The 22,417-nt window shown below is 42.9% G+C and overlaps 1 protein-coding gene across 1 annotated transcript; it reads right to left on the reverse strand.

Moving 5' to 3' along the window:
* Positions 1-281: 281 nt before the first annotated feature.
* sh2b2 (SH2B adaptor protein 2) lies at positions 282-22,194 on the reverse strand. Its single transcript, XM_023404999.2, has 9 exons — positions 21,985-22,194; positions 11,634-12,609; positions 7,391-7,492; positions 7,047-7,138; positions 6,605-6,705; positions 6,339-6,500; positions 6,041-6,243; positions 4,913-5,087; positions 282-3,235 (listed from the first exon to the last, which is right to left on the reverse strand). The coding sequence occupies exons 2-9, from the start codon at positions 12,576-12,578 to the stop codon at positions 2,901-2,903; spliced, it is 2,115 nt and encodes a 704-aa protein (XP_023260767.1). The 5' UTR covers positions 12,579-12,609; positions 21,985-22,194; the 3' UTR covers positions 282-2,900.
* Positions 22,195-22,417: the final 223 nt, after the last annotated feature.

Consider the following 22,417-nt stretch of genomic DNA (forward strand, 5'->3'; position numbering starts at 1 on the left):
GACTGAAGTCGTCAATACAAGTCAAACTATGCTCTTTGAATCTGAATGTATAACAATCGAAACTGTTTTTGCGTTAGTGCATATTTATGGAACACAGGCTGACAGTGTTTTATTTAACGCGACCTGAAACAACAGAAAACCACATGACATGTTCACAGAGCGATGACTATGTTTGCAACATTAAAGCTCTTGACTTTTCTGAGCCTTTAATCTCCACCATTTCAGCCTGAACCCGCAGACTGTGACATTTATGAGCGAATAACTGCAGAGAACATGCAACAGTCTGTTCACATTTTATTCACAGAAATATAAAGTAGTATGTCAAGTACATCACTTTGTACAAAATTGCACAGACTCTTCAAAACTCAGTCAGACAACAGAAAAGTCAGCCTTAAGAGGTGTTAAGAAAATAAAAGGGAGACATGAGCAAATCTGTGATATGTGAAAGGGGCTGTTGCAACAGACAGGTTCCACTGAGGATGTTTCATCAAGAAGAATCAACCAATTGTACATAAATAAGACTCAATAGGAAAAATGTCATTTACAACGGCTGAGGAATAAATATGTTTCAAAAATAGGATTCAAATTGGCACATGAACTGATCCATTCGCTCCTTGACTGAAATTGAAATTTCACCTTTGAGGCTAAATGGCCATGCTTGACAAGACGAATGCTGAGTCTTGATATGTTTATTCCAACTGAATAAAAGTGTTGCATGTGTTCTAACTACAGTAGCTGTTTGATGTTTTTATGCTGTGTGTATTTTTATGTTTTCAGGTGTATCTAACATGCATTAAAGGAAGGAAAAGTTCAACATTTTGGGGATTATGATTATTTGTTGTCTTGCTGAGAGATGGATGAGTTGATTGATAGCACTCTAATATCTGTTCGGCAAATATGAAGCTACCGCTTCAGCCTCGCATTAACACTGGAAACAGTTAACCTGGCTCTGTCCAAAAATAACAAAATCCGCCTACTAGCACCTTTAAAGCTCAGTAATTAACACATTATTCTTGTTTCTTTAACCAGTGCAGAAATGAAAATGTAAAAATGACAAATCACTGTTTTACAAGGAAATATATATGACGTACAGGATCAGTAATTTCTTGGAGTCTCCGCTGGCTGCTTGGCAACTTGTCCCAACCAAGAAATAGTCTGGCACATAACCCCCCATAAAATGGTTATTTGTTGTTTTTACACTTAGATTTTTAAACAGACATGTTAATCAGTGAGCTTTAGATGTTTGTATAGCTTCATATTTGTTACAGACATGAGAGTGGTATTCATTTACTCTTTTCATTTAACTCTTAAGGAAACAAATACACACATTTTCAAAATGTCTTTTCCTGAAAGAGGGTATTTTCACTGATATTTTGTATTATAATGAATATTTAGGTGTCAGTTCTTATAAATAATATTTTGTGGTGTGGAAATTAGGTTTTCTTTTGATTTATTAAAAAGCTTAATCTCAGTAATGTGTTAGCAAAAAGTACATTTCTCTACTCAAGCATGGCCATCTAGTTCCTATTATATTACAAACTGTACCGTTCCAGTTCAGACCTACAAGCGCACCTGCAGGCCGCACAAACAGTACAAAATACTGCCACCTTCCTAAAAAAACAAGTCCCAAGTCCCTCCCTCTGCTGGTTTTGGTATAATAATATCTTCAAGGCATTACTTCAAAGTGAACTCCTATATGAACAGCATATCTAATCTACAGGTTATCGATATGATGATCTTGAATACAGAACCGGCACCAGACGGAGGGACCCCAAAAACCATGTTTTAGAAACACTACTGTAGCACACCGATCATTGAAAAACATTGGGACTCTAATACACCACCGCACACTCATAGAAATAACCCAGTATGACAGCAAAATGGGAGCCACCCTGCCATATTTGTAAGGACTGAATGTGTGTTGTTCATCTTCCATTTCAACATTTTGAAAGTGATTTGTAACACAACATATGACCACCTGTGTGAATGCTGCAGCCACCGATAAAGCTGTGAGAACAAAACCATTTCAGTAGGCAGAGATATGCATGTTCAGTATGTTTGAAGCAGAAACCGACAGTAAAATAATCACCTGCATTTAATTTTTGGGCTGTTGTGAGTATGTCAACATCATCCTCCTCATCGCTATAGGCAACAGTCCATTCAAGTCCAAGGTAATCGTCAGGCACTAAGACCCTTTAGGCTGTACATATTTAAAAAAAACATCCCCGGGCTAACACTAACACACCCATGATTGCTGCACTGATGTTAGTGTAGAGCAGAGACCTGGAGCAGGACTTTGTAGGGCAACCCCGCAGGGACAGTGAGGATATCCGGGACAGACTCAAAGCAGCTTTACAAACATTAATGGGATGCTCTCAGGAGCTCTGGAGGAGCTCTGAAGGGAGGGACTGTTTCTTCAGGGTCATTTCAAACTCTCAGTCCCTCAATGGGGTGGTGACACAGGCTCTGCTCCCAGGGAACTGCGGGTAAGGGTGAACAGGAAGTGGTTGAAAGAGAAGAATCAAAGCCACATGGCCACTGGATGACTTCCTCTTGCTTTCTCCACCCACACAAATCTATGTCTAATCTCCCACTCCATCTCAACCTCTCCCTGTCTACCTGTCCCTCTCTGTATGTCTGTTTACTCACATCCTTGACAACTAAATTTGAAACAAAGAGCCTGAGGGATTTATCAGTGTGGACAAATGGCTCATCATGATCTCACCTCCTTTCTCAAATCAGAGAAACAGGAAATTGCCTTGAAATAAAAACAAACCAAACAATGGGCGATCCAGTGATTTGGACCGTTTTCATCACCAGCTGAACGTCCCACATCACCTCCAACTTTCTGCATCTCATCCAATTCCGAAAACATTCGACTGAACCCTGCCCTGGGTGGTTTAGTAGAAAGAGTACTGGTTCTCCACAGCTCGGGCCCTTCGAGTCCCATCAGCGTCATGGTAGTCCTCAGATGCACCACTAGAGGCCTCCAGCAGGCGCTCAGAGCTGTTGCTCCGGCTTTGTAACCCTCCTCCTACTCCTCCTCCAGTACCTGGGTCACTGCGGGAGAGGGAGGGAAGGGTGGTGGGTGAGGAGGATGTGCTCGAGGAGAGCGGGGCATCAGAGGGAGGGCCCGCAGGCGCTGTGATCCCAGGAGGGTGGAGGGCTGGCTGGGCTGAATCTGTCCGGCAGCCCGCATCCCTGGGCGGGGTGAGGACTGGAGGCACGGTCACATCTGGAGCAGATTGTGGGGAAGAAGAGAGAAATCTTTTTGATAGATAGACACATTAATAATATAGATTAATGTGTTCTGCTGATAATTGTTTGTTGGCTTCCACTGGAGAGCTGGGAGCAAAAAGCTCCTTCATAGAGCAGCATGTAAACACAGGCAGAGTGGGCCTCCTTTATTATCCTTTCTCTTGGTGGGCAATAACACCGACAACACTGGTGCCAAAGACACGCCTGACCAGTGTATCAATAAAGCCTTTTACGCCCTGAATCAAACCCTCACTCTATGTGCATGTGAGTGAGTGCATGAGTGTGTGTAGGTCCAGCATTTGAGGAAACAGAGGGCCTCTTTGTGACCACCAGGGTGGGTTGGGCCCAGAGTCTCGGCCTGCATGCAAAACTCCTGCGGTATAATCGCCCCCTCACTCTCCTGTACAGGAGGGCATTCATCCCATGCCAGCAGAGCAGAGGGCAGGAGCAGTGTTAGTATGGAGGACGAGGAGGGGAGGGGCAGGTTCAGTGAGTTTTAGCAAAGCTTCTTCCATCTGTAAGGACAAACCTCTGCTATCCATCAACATATCTAACTTTCTGCAAATTTCTAATCTTTCGACAATAATCTTTGGTGACCTGAGGAGCAACTGTCAAACTGACACACTTCCTTCTTGGAAATCACCAAATGTCCGCGACAAAGTTCTGCGAGTTATAAGCGACTGAATATGGAGAAACAAGGCAGTTACAAGATATTGGTAAATGCTAAAACCTAGCAAAACGGTAGCACATGCACAGTATAGCCTTAATATCAGTCACGTCCAGCTAATATCTCGCAAGTTTTTTAAATATTTGATAACATTAGCCTTCACAAGCTTCTGATCAAACCAGGCCAATTAAGTCTGTAAATCTGAAGCAACGTAATGGGAGGCAGACTTAGATATATACTGTATATCTGCTGATATTAGCTTATTGTGTCAGTGTAAAATGAAATTACAGAACAGAAATGCAAAAGATATGTTTAAGGAGATCAGGAAACAGTGTCTCCATTATATAGTTGGTCCACCGAGAGTAATAACATGTTCTTTGTTGTTTATGTCAAAACTGACAAATCTTATCTTTTCTATTTAACAGTCAAATATCAAAAATCCAGGATCAGCTGGGTTATAGTTATTGATGTAAACTCAATGGAAATATTGTAAAAAAAAAATAATAAAAAAATAAAAAAATAAATAAATTCACAGCAGACATTTTGACTAATCATAGTATAAAAACCACAACATTAACAAGGGTTCAGTAAGATATAAGACCGTGACAATGATCCATTATGAACAACAGCAGGACCCTGAAACTGAAGCAGCTAAACCGAATGCAGCCATCATCATGTGTGGGTGTGTGTACAGATTGTGCTTGACTGACATCCTCCTCACTCTCCTTTGATGAAGTCAGGTAGTTTCCTGGATAGCTCCACCAAACAACCTGAGCAGAGGTCTAATCTGACAGAATATTAAAAAAAAAAACACCTGTATCAGTGTGCATGACCTTTAACTCAGTCCAAATGGTTGACCTCTCCAGCCCGCTATTATCAAAGCACAAATTAAGCATCTTATTAGGATCTGGGAAAGTGCAGAGCGGTATGAACGACTTTAAGTTTATACGTGATGTGTGAGCAGTTTTAAGTTTTGGGGTTGTGTACCTGTAGCGGAGCTTCGCTGCACTTGTACATAGGAGCGTAATGTGATGTCAGCCGAGCCTCCGGATTCGAGCGGGATGGGGTGGGCGTGGAAGTGTCTCAACATGTCCGACACAGTGTGAAACCACAAGTGGTGGACGTGGCACTGCCCGTTCTCATTCACCGACAAGCGCAAATGCTGGGAGGGAGAAAGAGGGGAGAGTGGAAAGAGACAGGGGAGAGAATAGTTTGGGATTCAAAGGAATGAGGGAAAGGTAGATGGTAAAAGAGAGGGTAGGGATGAAAGAGAGAAAAACAAACAGAGAGAAAATTGCAGTGTGAGAACAGTGAACATCTGATGCAGACAGACCAAGACAGAGGTCAGGACATTATCTGAGAGGCGTCTCGCTGTGGGAACAGAGCGACAAGAATGCCAAGGCTGACACCAGAGGAAGAGGCGGCAGCTGACACTTCCTCAACACCGCCGGCTGGCAGGATGCGATGTGCAGGGATCATGTTACATAAGAGAACACAAAACATTGACATTACTGCATCTTTGCCAGGGCCAGAACAACTTGGTCTTGCTGTGAGCTGCAGTGACTGCATCCCAAATGTCAAGAGAACAAGCCTGAGTGAATTTAACACTACTGCAGAGCAAGACTGCAGCTGGGAGGAGACATTAATGTATTCTAGTGCAGAAACAACAAGTTGTTTCATTATTTCAAGAACACACAATTCATCAGTGGCAATTTTTATAACAGATTACTTATTTCAAGTCTTTCATTGAGTCAACCATTTCTGTTTCTAGCTTCTCATCTGTCAGTGTCACCTGTTGGATTTTTGTGAATTTTTGTTGTTATGTTCAGACAAAATAAGTAAATTGAAAACCCAACTTTTGACTCTGAGAACTTGTAATTGGCATTTGACATTTGAATATATAAACCTATATATATATATATATATATATATATATACATATTAATGAATATATAAACATGAATATATAAACAACAATAACATCTATACATTAACAAATAATCAAACCAATAGTTGCATCACTACATCATGTATACAACACACTAACATCTCCCTCTCTCTGAGTTAACTTACACAGAGCATAATGCTGTGTCTCATCTCTCTTAATCATCTCACCTTGGCTTTGCCCTGGAAGTTGAAGGTGAGGACGTACTCGCCCGGCCGTGTCTCGCTCTGACGAATCACAAATAGCCCGTGGCTCCTGGCCCCGCCTGCAAGCACCAGCTGAGCCGCACGCACACGAGACAGTGTACCATGGAACCATGGGTAACCCGCCAAGCTGGCAGCGCCATCTGAGTCTTTAGCTCCTTCACTGCCACCTGGGAAGAGTCACACACACATCCATGTTTTTATTTTCATGTTTATGGACATTCACCAGGTTGGATATTGATTAAGCAAATGTATGTGTTATCACCTGCAGAGGAGTTGGAGCCCTGGGCCTCTGGGGACTGGAGGAAGCGCTCTAAAGGCATGTGAGATGGGTGCTGGGTGAAGGGGGGTTCCCTGCAACGGACTGAGGGAGCGCTGTAATGCTCTGCTGCCGTAGGACATGACCTCTCCGGAGCACGATACACACCTAAACATTTTTTTATACATTAACACACACATCAGATCAAAACATCTGATTATTATGTAACAGTGGATGCTGCAAAAGGGAAATGACAAAGAGTCTTTGCTCACCCTCAGACAGCAGCTCACAGCTGCAGGAGGCCACCATGGAGCAGTCTTTGGAGGCCTGGCCATGAGGACACGACGCCAGCTCAATGTCATCGCCGCTGTCACTGCACACAAGCAGGCGGGTAAGGAGAACCGCAAGAACGTAACACACAACTCTACACACATCCTCGTCCAACAAACATGGACACAAATAATCCCTCTGTTTACGTCCCGAGCTGCACTGACTAACATCCACTAACCCAGGCGACTGAGGAGGAATGTTAGTGGTGTAAGCTCGTCCATGTTTGTGCTCAAGCAACCTGTCAAAAACTCAGCTCATTTCATGATTAATGTCTGTGTGTGTTACTCCACCCCCCCACCCCCCCACCCCCCTTCACCCTTCCCATCCACACTTTCCCCCTCTCTCCATCTTCAGCCAACAGCAAATATTTATCTGGTGGTTTACCCCGGGTCTGTGCAGTCCTGGATGTCAGCAACCCAGGAGTTTTTCTGCAGCGAGTCGATGGTTTCCAGGATGTACTCTCCCCCGTTTTCCACCTGTGGAAGCAGCCAAACACTGCGATCACACACTCAGCTGTGTTCGAGGGACCACATCAGGGCACAGAACAGGGCAAATCCAGTGTTAACTCAGCAAAAGTGTGGGCTAGCTCATTTTCAAGCAAACATTTTTTTCATAAGACTGTTACCAAGTTGTCTTCTATACTGTGAAAATTAGGTATACCCATCAAGCATTTCCACAAATGCAGGTGCAGTTGTGTAAATGTAACTGTAAGTTTGTGCAGCTTCTACCTTAAGAACAAAGGTGTTGTCCTTGTCGGGCATCTCCAGCGGCATGGTGGTCCTCACCTCCACGATGGCTGACAGAGGGATGCTGACTTTGGGCTTTGAGGACTTCAGGCAACATGCAAACAAACATAAGAGCTCATATTAACCACAGTGTGAGTTCTTTACATGATGTGATAACCAGCACGTTGTCAGGGGAGCATTCACGACTGTAAAATGTTGCACTTTATATCATTGGTTCCCAGCAGGTCAGTTGGGACTCTCACAACGTCCTCAGATAAATGCTGCCACACCACAGTATGTTTATGTGTTATTTTTCTCTAATGTTTGAACTGTGTGGTAAGAGTAGTGCTACTGTAATACTACACTATAGTTTTGCTTCAAATGGCCTCTAAAAATGAATCAAATTAAATTGTTCAAGGAGGGAAACTCTAGGTTTGAACTGGAGTCAGAGGTAGCGCATGCTTCACATGAGTATGCTTTTTATAAGTCACACGCCAAAAACATTGCAAACCTTTATTTTAGATGACTTCAGACAATAAACATGAATGTGCTGCCTGGTGGTTGCAGATCACAGTGGACTGAAAAACAACACAATGTTGTTAATATGGTAACAACATTGTTTTTATAATTCATGCTCAAGAAAACAAAAAAATCCACCCTCTGGGTGGCATCACTAAATTAAATCCTTCTGGAGGCAACTGCACCACTTGTAAAAGTAGAAACGTTATATTTTGCTACAAAAAAAGCCCTACATAGAGTTTTAAGTAAGTGGTACAGATTTAAATACTACCTCTTTTTATTTAGTATGTTTTTATTGTGCAACGCACCCAACTTCTCCCAAACCTCAACCTTCTCCTTCACACATGATAATTAAGGGGCAATGTGCAGTCTGAATTACTGGTACAGCAGTAATGAACTACACCTCCTGTCTCCTGAGTTTAAATAACCCATTCCAATAAAATAAGGCCAACATCAAAAGAGCAGGGAAGAGTTTCAAGATTGCACACATCTGCAAAAATAACTCCACAGCTCCGTTTTCATGCAGTCTCTTATTTCTCACCACGTTTCTCAGTGATTATTCCTGCTGAGTGACTAACAAACATAAAACACGGAGAGTTTACAAGAGGGTGAACACAGGAAACAACCTGGCCTCAGTTTGCCCTCTGCAGAGAGCTGGATCCAGGCCATCATCTTAACAGATTCAAAGAGTGTGTTTGAGGCGGAGAGCTGTGTGTGTGTGTGTGTGTGTGTGTGTGTGTGTGTGTGTGTGTGTGTGTGTGTGTGTGTGTGTATATACGTATTTATTTCTGTGTGTGTCAGGAGAGGCTGACTGATGGTCTGGCAGAGGCTTATCAGCTGATCTGTCTGGAGTAACACTGTTCTCATCTTGATCTGCCTGTGCAGCTGGCTGCCGTCCACACCCACGATGCTTTTCTCTCGATCAGATGTCAAAAACCACTTCCTTTATTAGACCATTTGACCATTTCCTGTACCTCTCTCCTACAAGCAGCACAAGCCCAACGTCAGTTTTTGGTTGATGCAATCAGTATGAACTAGTGCACATGACAGTCCTGTATGTTAGAAATACGTGAGTTGACAGTGTTGTCAGTGCTGTGAAAAGGGTAAAGTCCATCTTTAATCTGTGGTGAGCTGTGTTTCTGATAAAAGCACACTGAGCAGCATTAGCATTAATTTGAAGTCGAGTGTCCACCTTAAACTTAGACCTGATGAATCTAAGTTTAATATTCAGTCTCCACCATGTTCACCTGCTAGTCGCCAACCACATCTGTCTCCTGTTTGGAGCCGGACAGGTAGTGTAGAGTGGTTTTTAGAGCTTTAGAATAGTTGGGTTAGTGACCCTTTTCACATTACATATCATATCTGATCTATTGTTGATATGAAAATATTGATTAGTGCAGCTTTAAATTTGAATTTTCAGTGCAAAAGAGCTGGAAATCTTTTCTCAGGCAATATTTGAAACTTTCTTTTTCTTTTATCTTGAAGTTGCTGCTCCAAAATTATGGAACCAGTTGCCATTAGATATCAGATGTACTCCCCCCATCTATAATTTTAAACCTAGGCTAAAGACACATTTTTATTCACTGGCCTTTTTAGCTTGCTGACCTTTAAGTTCGTTGTCATGTTCATAATTGTGTATTTGCTCCTCGTTATTTTCTTGTTTTTGTTAGTATGTTTATATGGTTCTGTAAACAGTATATTCACTATGCTTTCCTTGTGTTTTACTTATTTTACACATTTGTTTTACTTGCTTTTATTTATTTCAATGTCCTTTGTACAGCACTTTGGTCAGCTCAAGCTGTGTCTCAATGTGCTCTAGAAATAAAGTTGACTTGACTTGCCTTAACTTATAAAATAGATGTAACACTCAGGATTATCAAAACATCCACAGGAATGGATGGTAATTTTGGAAAATGATTAAAACATAACAACAAACAGCAAAAGCAGACATATCTTTTTGCATCTTTAGGCAATTTAACATATTTTTCCTCGCAGCTGTTTACTTAAAGCTGTCTGATGTTATATTCAGGATAACAACAATGCATGCACGCTACTTTGTTTGGCGTGAACCTGAGAGTGGGTCGTCTCAGGGGGCCTGCTGCTGTGTCATAATGCAGGCAGTTAGCATGCTGCAGTGTGCTGTCTCTGCCACACAGAGCAGCCGGCAGATTGATGACCCCGCCAGGGACGTAGCCAGAGCCAGTCAGCCAGGAGCAGGCAGGAGTGAGATTTTATGAGTCAGTTTATCTTTCCGACACTGTTGACTCTGCACTGTTATGATTTGTAAGATCTGAATAGCGCGGCAGTGATAAAACAACTCAGAGAGTGTCTGCGGGCCAGGCCTGTCGAGATGTGTGTTTAATTAATGTGTCATCAAGGATGTAACTGTTGCTCTGGAGCCTCTCATAATCTCAGCTTGGTCCATTGCTGCTAATAATTTTTCCCACGTGTGGATGTTTATAGAACACAACAGAGGAAACGGCTGTAGCACAATTATTAAGTTTCATTTCATATGTTCCCCTTGTGGCTCTCACTGAGTTTGGCAGAGTCTTCGAGTTATTGACTATTTTGGTTCCTTTTTTCAGTTTGTCATTGCAGCCAAAGCTCAATACTTGTTTCTTGCACATGAAAGGGAAACTTTGTGATCCCTTACTCTTACAGAAATCAATGCAGCTTCCTCTCTCTCTCTCTCTCTCTCTCTCTCTCTGTCTCTCACACACAATCTCTGGTGTTCTCAAGCAGCTCCTTCCCCCCTCCTCCCACATCTGCCTCCCACCTCTCCATACCCCTCTCCCCCCTCCCTGCACCCTTATCCCCACATTCCCACCAGCCATGATCAAAGGACAGTGGCAGATTTACACACACTCAGCTGCACAGCCTCACAGCCCTCTTAAGGTCAGGGGCAATGATCTGGAAATCCCATACAGACAAATGTGAAGTGTGCATGCATGCACGTGAGTGTGTGTGTGTGTGTGTGTGTGTGTGTGTGTGTGTGTGTGGTTCGACTTTAGGCTGTGTCACTCAGCGTCAGAGGGGCTGGATTATCAGGCTGAATTGATATGTGGGATCCATGTAGGGATGCAAGTAATGATTTTTTTTCATTATTGATTCATGTGTCCATTCTTGTTTCAACTCCGCTTCAAGTCTAATCTTCAAGTAAACATGTCTTGAAGAATTGGAAATGTGCTTCTCCTCCTGCTTTTAAGTAGCTAAACAAAATGACTTCACTAAACCTTGAAAAACAATTTGCTATTATTTGCTATGGCAGACCTGGCTATGGTGAAAAGTTGATGACGACATGGACATGAGCAGTAAGAACTGTGAAAAACCGCTGACTGGCCTGCATCTTATTTTTTTCTGAAAAGTCGTTGGGAAACGTTAATAATTTGATCATTTTCTCTTTGATCACTGTTTTATGGATGGGTGGAAAGATCTAATGTGTGATGCGCTGGATGTAAAAACTTTGAACATCTTTGAGCTTTGCGCTGTTGATCAGATAAAACAAGCAACTGGCGTTCTGGGAAATTAAAATCTTTGTTGTCAAAACAATTAAATGATCAACGAAGAAAGTAATCAACAGACTGACTGATAATGAAAATACTTGTTAGTTCCTGCCCTAAATTAATCCATTAATCAATTAATTAATAATTTTGTTAGTTTGTTCATTCACTCTCTCAATAAGTTGTTGTGCCCAACTGTTCCTCTACGTCTGTGTGTGTTTGTGTACCTTGGGTGGTACGTAGAACTCCAGCAGGAACCTCTCCCCTCCTTCCTCCCTCTTCGTCTTCCTCAGCAGCAGGCGGCACTTCTGCCACTGTGCAGCGCCCACACAGTTAGTGTCATCAGCCACCATGTACCTCAGCGCTCCCTCCCTTTGGATTTCCAGCAGCTCAGCCTTGTGGCCCTGGGAACCCCTGGGAAGCCGCAGCTTTTGGGACCACTTCTCTCCCCCTGCAGCCTCCCCCCCTCCTCCTCCTCCTCCCCCTCCCGCTCCTCCTCCTCCTCCTCCTCCTGCCCCGTTAACCTTCCTGGCTCCAGAGGGAGCGTCAGGCTCAGGGGAGGCCCGTCGGTGCCACATCTCCTTCACCCCGTCCACCACACACAGGCTCATGTTCCTCAGAGAGAAACCCTTCTTGAAGCGAGCCTTTGGGTGACTGACCGACACGTCCTCTGAGCTGCGGGACTGTCCCAGAGCAGACACCTTGTGGGTCGACTGGGGGCCTCGGGAGGAAGTGGTGCCACTTCCGCCCCCATCTATCCCTCCCCCTCCACTGTCCATACTGTCCAGGGATTCACTTGAAGCCCCGGCGTCTTTGCGTCTCTGGTAAAGGTCGTGACCGTAGGACAGTGGGAAGCCTTGGATTCCCAGGAAAGGAACAATGCTGTACTTGGGTGCCGCGTTGGAGCCGTCTTCCGGCGAGGACGCCTGGTTCTCGCGGGCCTGGGTCAGCGCTGCAGAAAAGCACTCCAGGAAGTGGTGGGCAAAGTGCTGTGAGAAGCTAGCATCAGCACCGGGCGAGTTGTAGCACGGGTTCTCTGACAGGAAGCGCTGGAACTTGTCAGCGAAGTCTGCAGCGGAGGCTCGAGCATGGAGCTCACAGAACTCTCGCCAGTCAGGCAGTGGGCACGAGGAGGAGAGCTCCGGGCTACCGGGCACCACCGCTCCGTTCATCACTGGGCCATGCCAACCCACCGAGGAGAGGCTGGAGAGGAGGAAGAAGAGCACAGTGGCATTAGTGTGTATTTGCACACAGCCTGCATGTGTGATGGTGCAAAGAATAAAAAATGATGTGATTGAAACAGACTTTGAACTTTCTGTCATTATAATATTTACATCATGGTGAAAAACAACAAATAGAACACTTTAAGGTTTTATTTATGGGGTTTTTAAATCACTAGATTTGGAGATACATATATTTCAGTGGATCAACTCTTCACAGTAGATAATGAATCTTATATCTATTTAATACAAACACAAACCCCCCAAACTCTCCATAAAGTTCTGACACCATGGCCTCGGTGTCCTCAGTGGCAGCTACAGCTCTGGTGAAAACAAGCACAAGCAACATCCTAGTTCACTTTGGTGGGAATTTATTCCCTTAGAAGAGTCCAAACTCTCTGACAGCTCAAGATTATGCGCAGGATTGGCATGTCATTGAAGGTTTGATATAAAATGACTCATCAACAGATTCAATGTGACAACAGATCAGAAAGAAATCATGCAGAAGTTTCCAATTGATGGTTTCTGACAAGCACTGATAAGATTATCTGAATTATCTGTCAGAGCAGGTTACCAGCAACTTGGATTAAACACAAACTGATTGTACGGCTCTCCTTTACTGTTGTTTTTCTAAATAATTAGTATTTACTGTATTTAAGGCCACAGTTGCGCTTGTCCATTCATCCTTTCATTCCTCTGCCTTGTCTGCAGCATGTGTGTGTGTGTGTGTGTGTGTGTGTGTGTGTGTATGTGTATGTGTGTGTGTGTGTGTGTGTGTGCGTGTGTGTGTTGCATGACTCAGCTCTGCCTCCATCTCTTGGCCTGAACAGTGCCAAACCACATCACATCACCAATAAAACTCTTTGCACTCTGGTCTGTCACAGAGTCAGTAGCAACATCCAAGCGCAGTTTTAACCCCCCCACCCCTGTCTCACTCCCCGTCTCTCTGCCTCTGCACATCAGTGACTAATACAGCATCAGTGAATAGCATCAAACAATCAAAAACATGTTGGTTTGATTATTGTTGTCTGTAAATCACCCAGATAAAAGGATATCGTGTGAGGGGGCATTCTGGGCGACATACGCACAGGGATGGCCAACACTCCCTCAAGCTGTGAAAGCTTATTCTCAGAGCTGCTGGGCTTCTCTTGGCAGTTCACTCACAATATGCGCTTGAATGTTTGCTTTCCGAAATTGCACTCTTAAACCAAATTACGCATACTTGCACGCATTCGCACTGCAGAGTTTCCTGGAATCTCTCCTGCAACCAGCTTTATTGTCATTTTCAAAAAGCATCAGTGTGGGTTGTCTTTTCATAAAGGATTAGAGCAAAAAAAACTCTCCACTAGAATTAAGTCTGACACACACATTCAACTACAAGCCACTCTCTCTCGTTCCCTCTTCCTTTCCCTCTCATACAGATCTGAAACAAACAATATGCCAGATTAGAGAGAGGATATGATAAGGGAAAGTACACAGGAGTGCCAGCTCTTTGAAGGACCATCGCTGAGCTCATCCCTCAGAGAAAGAGAGAGAAACTCTTGGATGCTGAGACCTGGTGTCAGAATTTCAGAGGAATGCTATGATGGATAGAGACATGAGAAAGTAAAGGAAAGGGTGAGATTAGAGAATAATATATCTGCACGGATGTCCCATAGGAACTTCATATGGTGTGTGGACACAAGTGGATGGAGGGGGGGCGGGGGGCGCACTGTGTTGTTGTTCTCTCCCATGTTACTGCCAAAGGTGCTGAGATGGGAGCTCTTTCATGGCCCGTCATCAGGTGACAGCAAGACACGTTACAGACGTGCGGCGCAGAGAGGCGACGGAGAGGTTTGATTTTTTGCGACTACATTTTCATTTACAAAAGAAAGAAATAAACAAACACACAAATGATGGTACCAGTTTCTAATAAAGCAGCCTTCATCATGGGTGTAATTGATGGCTTTATGAGTAGATAATAAATCATTGCTAATGCTTAATACATCAGTTATCGTTGCTAACAACAACTCTTGGGTTTTCAAGTTAAGTCCCTTGGATTGGTTGAACAGTTTGTCCGCTGTGAAGGCAAATAAAAGTCAGTATCTGAATCTCAGAAGCAGCTGAAAACATTATAACAAAGTTTAAATGCCACCAACTTCATGGCACTGAAATATTTTTACTTTGAACACCATCCATCTGAAGTTATGGGGTTGGACTTATTTTGGGTAATTTAAAGATGGTATCAAGTTGTGGTATTTCAAGTGGTATTTAAAATTCAGTGTAGAGATTAGATTTAACAATTAGGTATTCTGTTGCTTATGACAGTCAAATTATTAGGGTCCCTTTTTGCGTCCATAGATCACTTATCTTGTGGAGAAGAGCAGCAGAGCATCTGGACCCAATATCTATTTATTAATAACTTAGTATTTATAACCTTCATTAATGACCTAACATTTATAACTGCAGATTTTATGGCTTATTAGAAAGTGCATTTGTGAACTGATTAACAACATTTATAGCTGCTTTATTACCAAATAGGAAGTTAAAAACACCAGCTAAAGGCATTTTCACCACCTGGCAACCTAGATCTGTTCTTATAGCGGTTTATAATCGATCAATAAAGCATTAGAAAATGTATTAAAAACCATTAATAAAGCTGTTAGTTACAGCTTAAAAACCTTTTACAAAGAGTGCCGTATTAGAAAGTGGTACCAATTTGATTAATGTGTGAAACTAAAGGTAAAATCACTTTACATTTTCATTCACGAATCCATCACTTTCATTCATCCAAACATCGATCCATTCATTCCTTCAAGCCACACAAGATAAACTGCTAATCACAAAGTGTTGTTTTAATAATTATCTCGCTCCCCCTGTAAGTGTGTGTGTGTGTGTGTGTGTGTGTGTGTGTGTGTGTGTGTGTGTGTTGCTGCTGCTGGCTGCGAGGAAGTCAATACCCATTCAGCTATTTAAAAACCTGCACTGATCCAACTTTCCACTCATTCAGCAGAAAAACAACGGCACACAGGGAGGTGTACTTCTCAAACTCCTGTCCTTCCGCAAAGATGAGGATGTGCCTCTCTCAAGGATACTGAACTGACTGTACACCGCGCCCACACACTCACGCACACAGATACACACACATTCACATTCACATTCACTCACCGCGTCAGCATGAAACTCAAGCCATGAGATGCTGGAGGAAGTGGACAGCATTAGGGTTTTCTGAGGCTCAGCAGACTGAATCAGACTACATACTGCAAAGCACACTGGGGTATGGACTAAAAGTGATTGGCAGAGACAGCGAAAACACAACTTTTGTGCGGGGGATGAATGAAAGAGGGAGCGACGGAGGAGAGAATTGGGTGGGGGGGGAGGGGGGACTCTATGAACTGTACTTAAGTACTATTTTGAAGTACTTGTATTCAATTTTATGCCACATTGTACTTCTGCTCCGCTACAATTCAGAGTAAAACATTGTACTTTTTACTACAAATTCATTTGACAGCTGTACATACTTTTTCTTACTTTTACTTTACATTTAAATAAAGATATATAATACGCTTAGAAAATGCAACACACTTATAATAAAAGCTGCATCTGGCTGTAAATATTCTACTAATTTGCTACTAACAGTAAATATGTTTTGAAGGAATGTTTTCTATTCACAAAATGCTTCTTATACTTTAAACCTGCAAACCTGATTTTTTTGGCCACTTAGTGGTTGATATGGTGAACTTGTCGGCATTATTGTCGGCTTATTTACACAACCAGCAGATATTCAAGCAACATTATTGTTCATTTGGACTTGTGTCCTGACTTTTAGCTCTGTTTTTGGTCTCTACCAACTCCTGAAGGAAATATCTGGCTCTTTAGCTGCTAAATGCTCCATTATGTTCACCAGCTGGTCACTAACTGTGTACGCCTGATGTTTGGTGCTGAGTGTACTGTGGGGTTTTAGGGCTGAAAACAGCTGTAAAGTTGCTAAACAATGAGCTAAAACTCATAGTAAAGCTCCATAAAGCCGAGGGGAACTGCAGATTCAGGAGCTGTAGTTTCATCACTGCGATCAACCCCTTTCACATTGTCACAAAGTTTTCAAATTGTCATCTGATACAGTCTCATTATGAAAATAGCCGTTACAGGCGCGGTTACGTTTCAGTCTTAATACTTCTGTGCTTTTACTGAAGTGTGATTTGGAAGGAAGGACATTTACTTATAATGGAGTATTTTTATTCTTGCATTGGTACTTTTACTTAAGTAGAGGATCTGAGTACTTCTTCCACAACTGGAGGGGGGCATGTTTTTGCTCTATAAGCCAGCTGCTAAAACAATCAGTGAGTGTGTGGAGGTGGAGGAGACAAGGGGAGGGTAAAGAAAGGGAGACACAGTGTAGGACGAGGGGAAGCAGAGGCACCACATAGATTCTCACATCCCCCAACTCCCCTCAGCAAATTTTTTTTTTTTTTTTTTTTTTTGCTCCAGGTCCATCAAGGGGAGTCGAGGGGAATATGAAATGTTTACCTCCATCTTTCAGGCCTCAGAAGCCTTTCTCCTTCCTGTCCCTATCTGTTGTAAAAATCTACCACTATTGTGCCCCCTCCTCCTCCCGCTGCTTCGTTACCCAAGGGAGCAGGGCTGATATCTCTGTCAGATGGTTGGGAGTTCTCTCTGTGAGAGTAAACTGACCGGGGAGGAGAGGAAAGAGACATTACCGTGCAGGGAGAAGCCTGCAAAACACATCGTGCAAGATCCGTTCATTTCGTGTAGTTTGCACGGCCCTCACAGGACTCAACTGTGCAGAGCCGGGAATTACATGTGTCTGATTAATACTGTGGTGTTGTAGGTAGTAATATAGAGCCACTGAGGAAATGATATTCTGGCCAAGAAAAACGGATGTACAAGAATTTGTGTTTTTAAAACTGTGTGTACACATACTTTACCTCCGAGTACTTATAGAGATAAACACTGTACACACACACACACACACACACATGTTGCTGTGAGCGGTCTCATGCCAGCAGCACACCCTCAGTGACTGGCTGATGAGGATGATTGGTGATGTTGTGCTCCCACCCCAGGGAGTTTGGGCCCAGCCATGTTTTCTAAGATTAGCCCGCTCCACAGCACAGCACACAGCTGGCAGCACATTCAGTACAGTACAGCGCTGTACATACACATCCTCAACTCTACGTGAATCCATTAATTATGTGTTCTTATTTAAGATGTAAATACTGCATCAGTTAGATGTTGACTGAGGACATGTCAGGACATAAAGTCTTTCATGTTTGTGATACACACTGGATATAGATCAACTGAAAAACACAACACTGCTGTATCTATGTTGGGTACAGCATGTATAATAAGAACAGCTGAAATGATTAGTCAATGAATTTATTAAGTTGATCGTCAGAAAAATAATTTTTTATAACCAATTAATAGCTTAAGTGATTTAAAATAAGTTGTAAAATTGTCAAAAAATCTCCTGACTGTCAATCACCCAGTAATTTAAGTAATTTCAAGGTACTACCTGGAGCTCAAAATGACAAAATGACCCAATTGTATTGAGTAAAGAAAATGAAGACTCCATTAACAGGATAGAAGCAGGTGACAGAGACCCAGATATCAGCATGAACTCGATGCCTGTTTTGTTTTGTTGCTCCACTGAACGAGGACAGAAACAACAGCAGACAGTGAAGTACACAGGAAGGAAAGTCCCACTGACAAAAACTGACTCACCTGAAGAAGTCAAAAGACAGATTATCACAGTAGACATCCAGGTGTGGGTGTGTGTGAAGACGCCAAGAAAGAAGCAAGGAAACTATGTAAACCAGCCACCCATCACTGAATAAAAAAGGATGATAGTAGTGGGAGGAAAAGCAGAGGAGATGTAGACACAAGATAAAAAATCCCAGGAGGGAGAGAGACTGGAGATAAAGAGGCAGAATGAGCGGTTGTAGTAGGAGAAAGGGCAGAAATAGGGGTCAGCAGTAACAGACCCCCACCCTCAACCAATTCCATCCACAATTTTTGTGATGTGTCCACTTCAGAGCAGCAGGTCAGTGACCTTTAACCCCTGCTCCGATAACCTTGTCCCTTCACTAATGTGGCTGAATGTCGTCTGGAGAGTTTCTCTCAACATGACACAGGACCACCAGAGAGGAGAGACTGCAGGGCTGATGTCCACACAGACAGACATTCAGTCCTGATCCAGAAACTGACAACATCCAGCCGCACAAAGCTACCCGTGTGCGAGTGTGTGGACGCAGACAGATGCAGCCGGAGATAACAAACCAGACATGTTGAGAAGATGGAGGATAGGCATTCCTGATCGCCAAACTGTAGCAGTGCTCACCAGGCTGTGTGATGCTGCTGGTAGCAAGGCCTCATCACACAGATATTAAACACATTAATTAACGTGTCCTCTACCAGCAGGCTCTCCTTGCTCTCGCTCTCTCTCTTAGTTTCTCTGGCAAGCAGTGACAATGTAAATATTGAGCGAGCGCAGGCGTCCATATGGTAGCCAGTGATAAAGGACGAAGCGCGTGGGAGACGCACATACCGCCACTGACTTCCATTTCCTGTCTCTCACCCACCAGGCCTAACTAATTTCACAGATGACCACAAGACTCTCACAGAGACGTGTGTGTGTGAGCAGCAACTGTGTCACTTACTAGAATAGATGGGCTTTTAATTTGGTGTCACAGAGTGAAGCTGATGTAAAAAAAAAAAAAAAAAGCCAGATGATGGCACCAACAGCAGGGTGAACGAGACAGAAAGTAAACCTCGACACAGGGCTGCATCTTTAACAACAGTTGTTCATTATCTTTTACAGTTATCCAATCAATTATTATGTATCTGATTATTAAATATAGCAGCAGTAAGCGAGAAAACATGCACAAGCTTTTTTCATTCTTATTCAAGCTGTGCTTTCCTCAGACGCGCTTCTCCCATTTTCAGGAGACTTTTCTCAATATTTTCAGTCTTTAAAATTTCAGAAAACAGTGAAAGAAAAGAAAATTTACCAAAGCCCAAGATGAGGTCTCTTTAGGTTTTGTTATCCGAAAAACAAAACCTAAAGATATTCAGTTTAGTATCTCATAAGACAAAGAAAAGCAGTAAATGCTCACAACTGTAGCTGCCAAAAGAGACATTTGAAAACATGAAACAAACACTGAAATGGTGGAGCAACAGAGCGTTTGGCATTTTAGTTATTTCTGCTTAGAAAAAGACTTTGATCATGCATCATAAAAACAGTTGCTCATTATTTTTCTTTTGATTGACTTAATGATCATAATTGTGAATCCTGTGCCCATTAAAAAAGACCAAGCAGACAGCTTCAGATTTTGTCTTGTTTTATATGACAAACAGTCAAAAGGCCAAAGTCATTTACAAACAAGACAAAAGCTGGTTTAGTTTCTATTGACAAATTGCTTCAGCACTACCTCCAGGAAGCACTAAATCCAATACTTTTGTAATAAATTATAACGAACAGTTATTTTGTTTCAGCTCTGTAATAAATATTTTGTGAGTATTACATAGTTCACCTCTCACTGAGACTATGTGATTTGTTGATTCAGCTATGCAACAGGCATTTTTTTGATGTGTTGGAGTACACGATATCATAAAGTGTTCTTGTTATTTTGTCCACTTCCTGCAGAATATATCAGTTCCATAGCCTAGCTTGTATACATCTCTTGACTTTGGTCAACTGTTAAAAGCAAAACTTTTAGGGAGAATCTTTGTGAAATGTGATTTTACTTGAATATTTCAACAAAACAACATCCCTGTTGCAATATTATAGACTGTAGTTGTAGAAAAACGGTAAATAACTAGTACATAATAAGAACCTTCCTTCAGTTAATTCATTATAAAATCACAGTATACATGCAATATGACCGCAGAGTAGTATTATCAGAATATGAGAGTGATGTAAAGACCTATATAATGGTGTTTGCAGGGTGTTTCTGTTATTCTGCCCACCCAATGCAAAACATATAGTCTAGCCTGGGTAGTGTAACATCACTTTGCTGGGGTTAGTTGTGAATAACCAAAGTTTCAGTCAAACTAAATCAAAGCAATCAATGTAAAATTTCTAACAGAATATTAGACAGCTGAGGAAAATAAATACTATATAATAAACCCCTGCCTTCGATTAGGTATAAAACCTTAACATAGTGTAGGTGCAATGTGTCCTTATCGCAGTATAATCAAACCTACAGTATATGACATTTCTATTTGTGGGGATGTTTTGGATTGTAATATACTGCCAGGTGTTCTTATTATTCTGTCCACCCCCTCAGAGAATATCTACATATGAGCTTTGGTCAGAAATGAAAAGCTGAACTTTTAGAGAGGGATTACGCGCATCTTATGTGCAATTTGATATTTAGAGGGATGCTGCTTAAATATCACAACAAAGCAACATCTGAATAAGAACATTATGTAAATGAGCTATAGAATGAGGAAAATAATGAGCCATTCCCTCTATAAAAGTATAAAATCAAAACAGTGTCAGAGCAGTCTAGCCTCACAGGAGTATTATCAGAATATTATAGTGATGTAAACACCTATATAACAACAGGGCTGTGTGCCTATCCTGCTAAAATCATTCTTATTAGGCTTCATAACTGACTGTCTCGTGCAGCCTACAAAGAGATACATGAGAGGAAGTCAATAGCAGGCCTACAACAGGCCTACTGCGGGCCCGGAGAGCCTGTTTAATGCCAACAGTGGATCGTTGTGCAGGCTGCGTATACTGGACTTCATGAATGGGAATCGGCAGCAGCCTCCTGCTGAATGGCTGACAGATCCAGGTCCAGAAAGAAGGCAATGAATGGGAGCCTGCGTGCGGAGTCACGAGCCGGTACCCTGGTATTGGGTCATCTCGAGCGGGCCTATACATCCCATAACATCCCATCAGATCACATCAGGCCCCCGAGCCGTCCTGTAACTGACCAGACTTTACTCCCTAAAGGCTATTAAATGGATTATCGGAAAAGCCCCTTTACACAGCGACACCCCCCACCCCCCCAAGTCCAGGAAGCCTCATCCACAGGGCTCTGTGCTCATCAGTCGACTGCACTTGTTCTCTACCATAAACCGATTCTTAACGCAGGACTCATCTCGGAGGCTGACTGTGGGGATGAAGCGGGTTTAACACCAAAACACAGCAGCCTCCTCTCCTCCTCCTCCTCCTCCTCCTCAGCACCAGGAGGTTTGTTGTTGTTATCCTCTATAAATCTCGATGCTGGTGCCTTTCTTTTCACATCATCATTAAAGGGCTCTGCAAAATATGTCTAATCACAGACGTCAGGATGTGTCCAGACGCGCTAAATAAGAAATAAAACGCAGCGGCGGCGGCGGCAGCTCTCACCTCAATACAGGACCGGTTTCATGACGCTGGTGTCTCTGGGACGAGCTTGGCTTTGCTGTGGAGATGTTCACTTCTCAGGATGTAACATGGTTTAATTCCCTCTTCATCTGCTGCTCCCCTCTCCGGTTTATACGAGAGCACAGCCGGTCAGCGCTCCCTCCATCTCTCCGCTCGACGCACTGTGCTGTTGCTGTACCTTCTGCTCTGCTGTCCACTCACCACTGACAAGCCACAAGGAATAAGAAGACATGCTACTTCCCGAGTTCAGCTTTCAGAATAAAAGCTGCTTAGCAAATCAGTAGCCTGTAAGTGTGCATTGATTTAGGTCCCTACAGTGAGCTGTTGTCAGCAGGGGGACCAGGGTTTCTAGTAGCAACAAGGCTGGATATCAGTTCAGGTGACAACACATTTTGTCCTGAAGAGTGGTGCTGCA

The sequence above is a fragment of the Seriola lalandi genome, unplaced genomic scaffold (assembly GCF_002814215.2).
Source record: "Seriola lalandi dorsalis isolate HSWRI2012SDOR001 ecotype SW California unplaced genomic scaffold, Sedor1 jcf7180002054259, whole genome shotgun sequence".
Classification (NCBI taxonomy): domain Eukaryota; kingdom Metazoa; phylum Chordata; class Actinopteri; order Carangiformes; family Carangidae; genus Seriola; species Seriola lalandi.

Excerpts from the sequence above, each read along its gene's own strand:
- sh2b2 (XM_023404999.2), bottom strand. The coding sequence starts at position 12,578 with ATGAACGGAGCGGTGGTGCCCGGTAGCCCGGAGCTCTCCTCCTCGTGC. Across the intron at positions 7,139-7,390 it reads ACAACACCTTTGTTCTTAAG|GTGGAAAACGGGGGAGAGTA; the intron begins GTAGAAGCTGCA and ends CTGCTTCCACAG. Across the intron at positions 6,706-7,046 it reads CAGGACTGCACAGACCCGGG|TGACAGCGGCGATGACATTG; the intron begins GTAAACCACCAG and ends GCTTGTGTGCAG.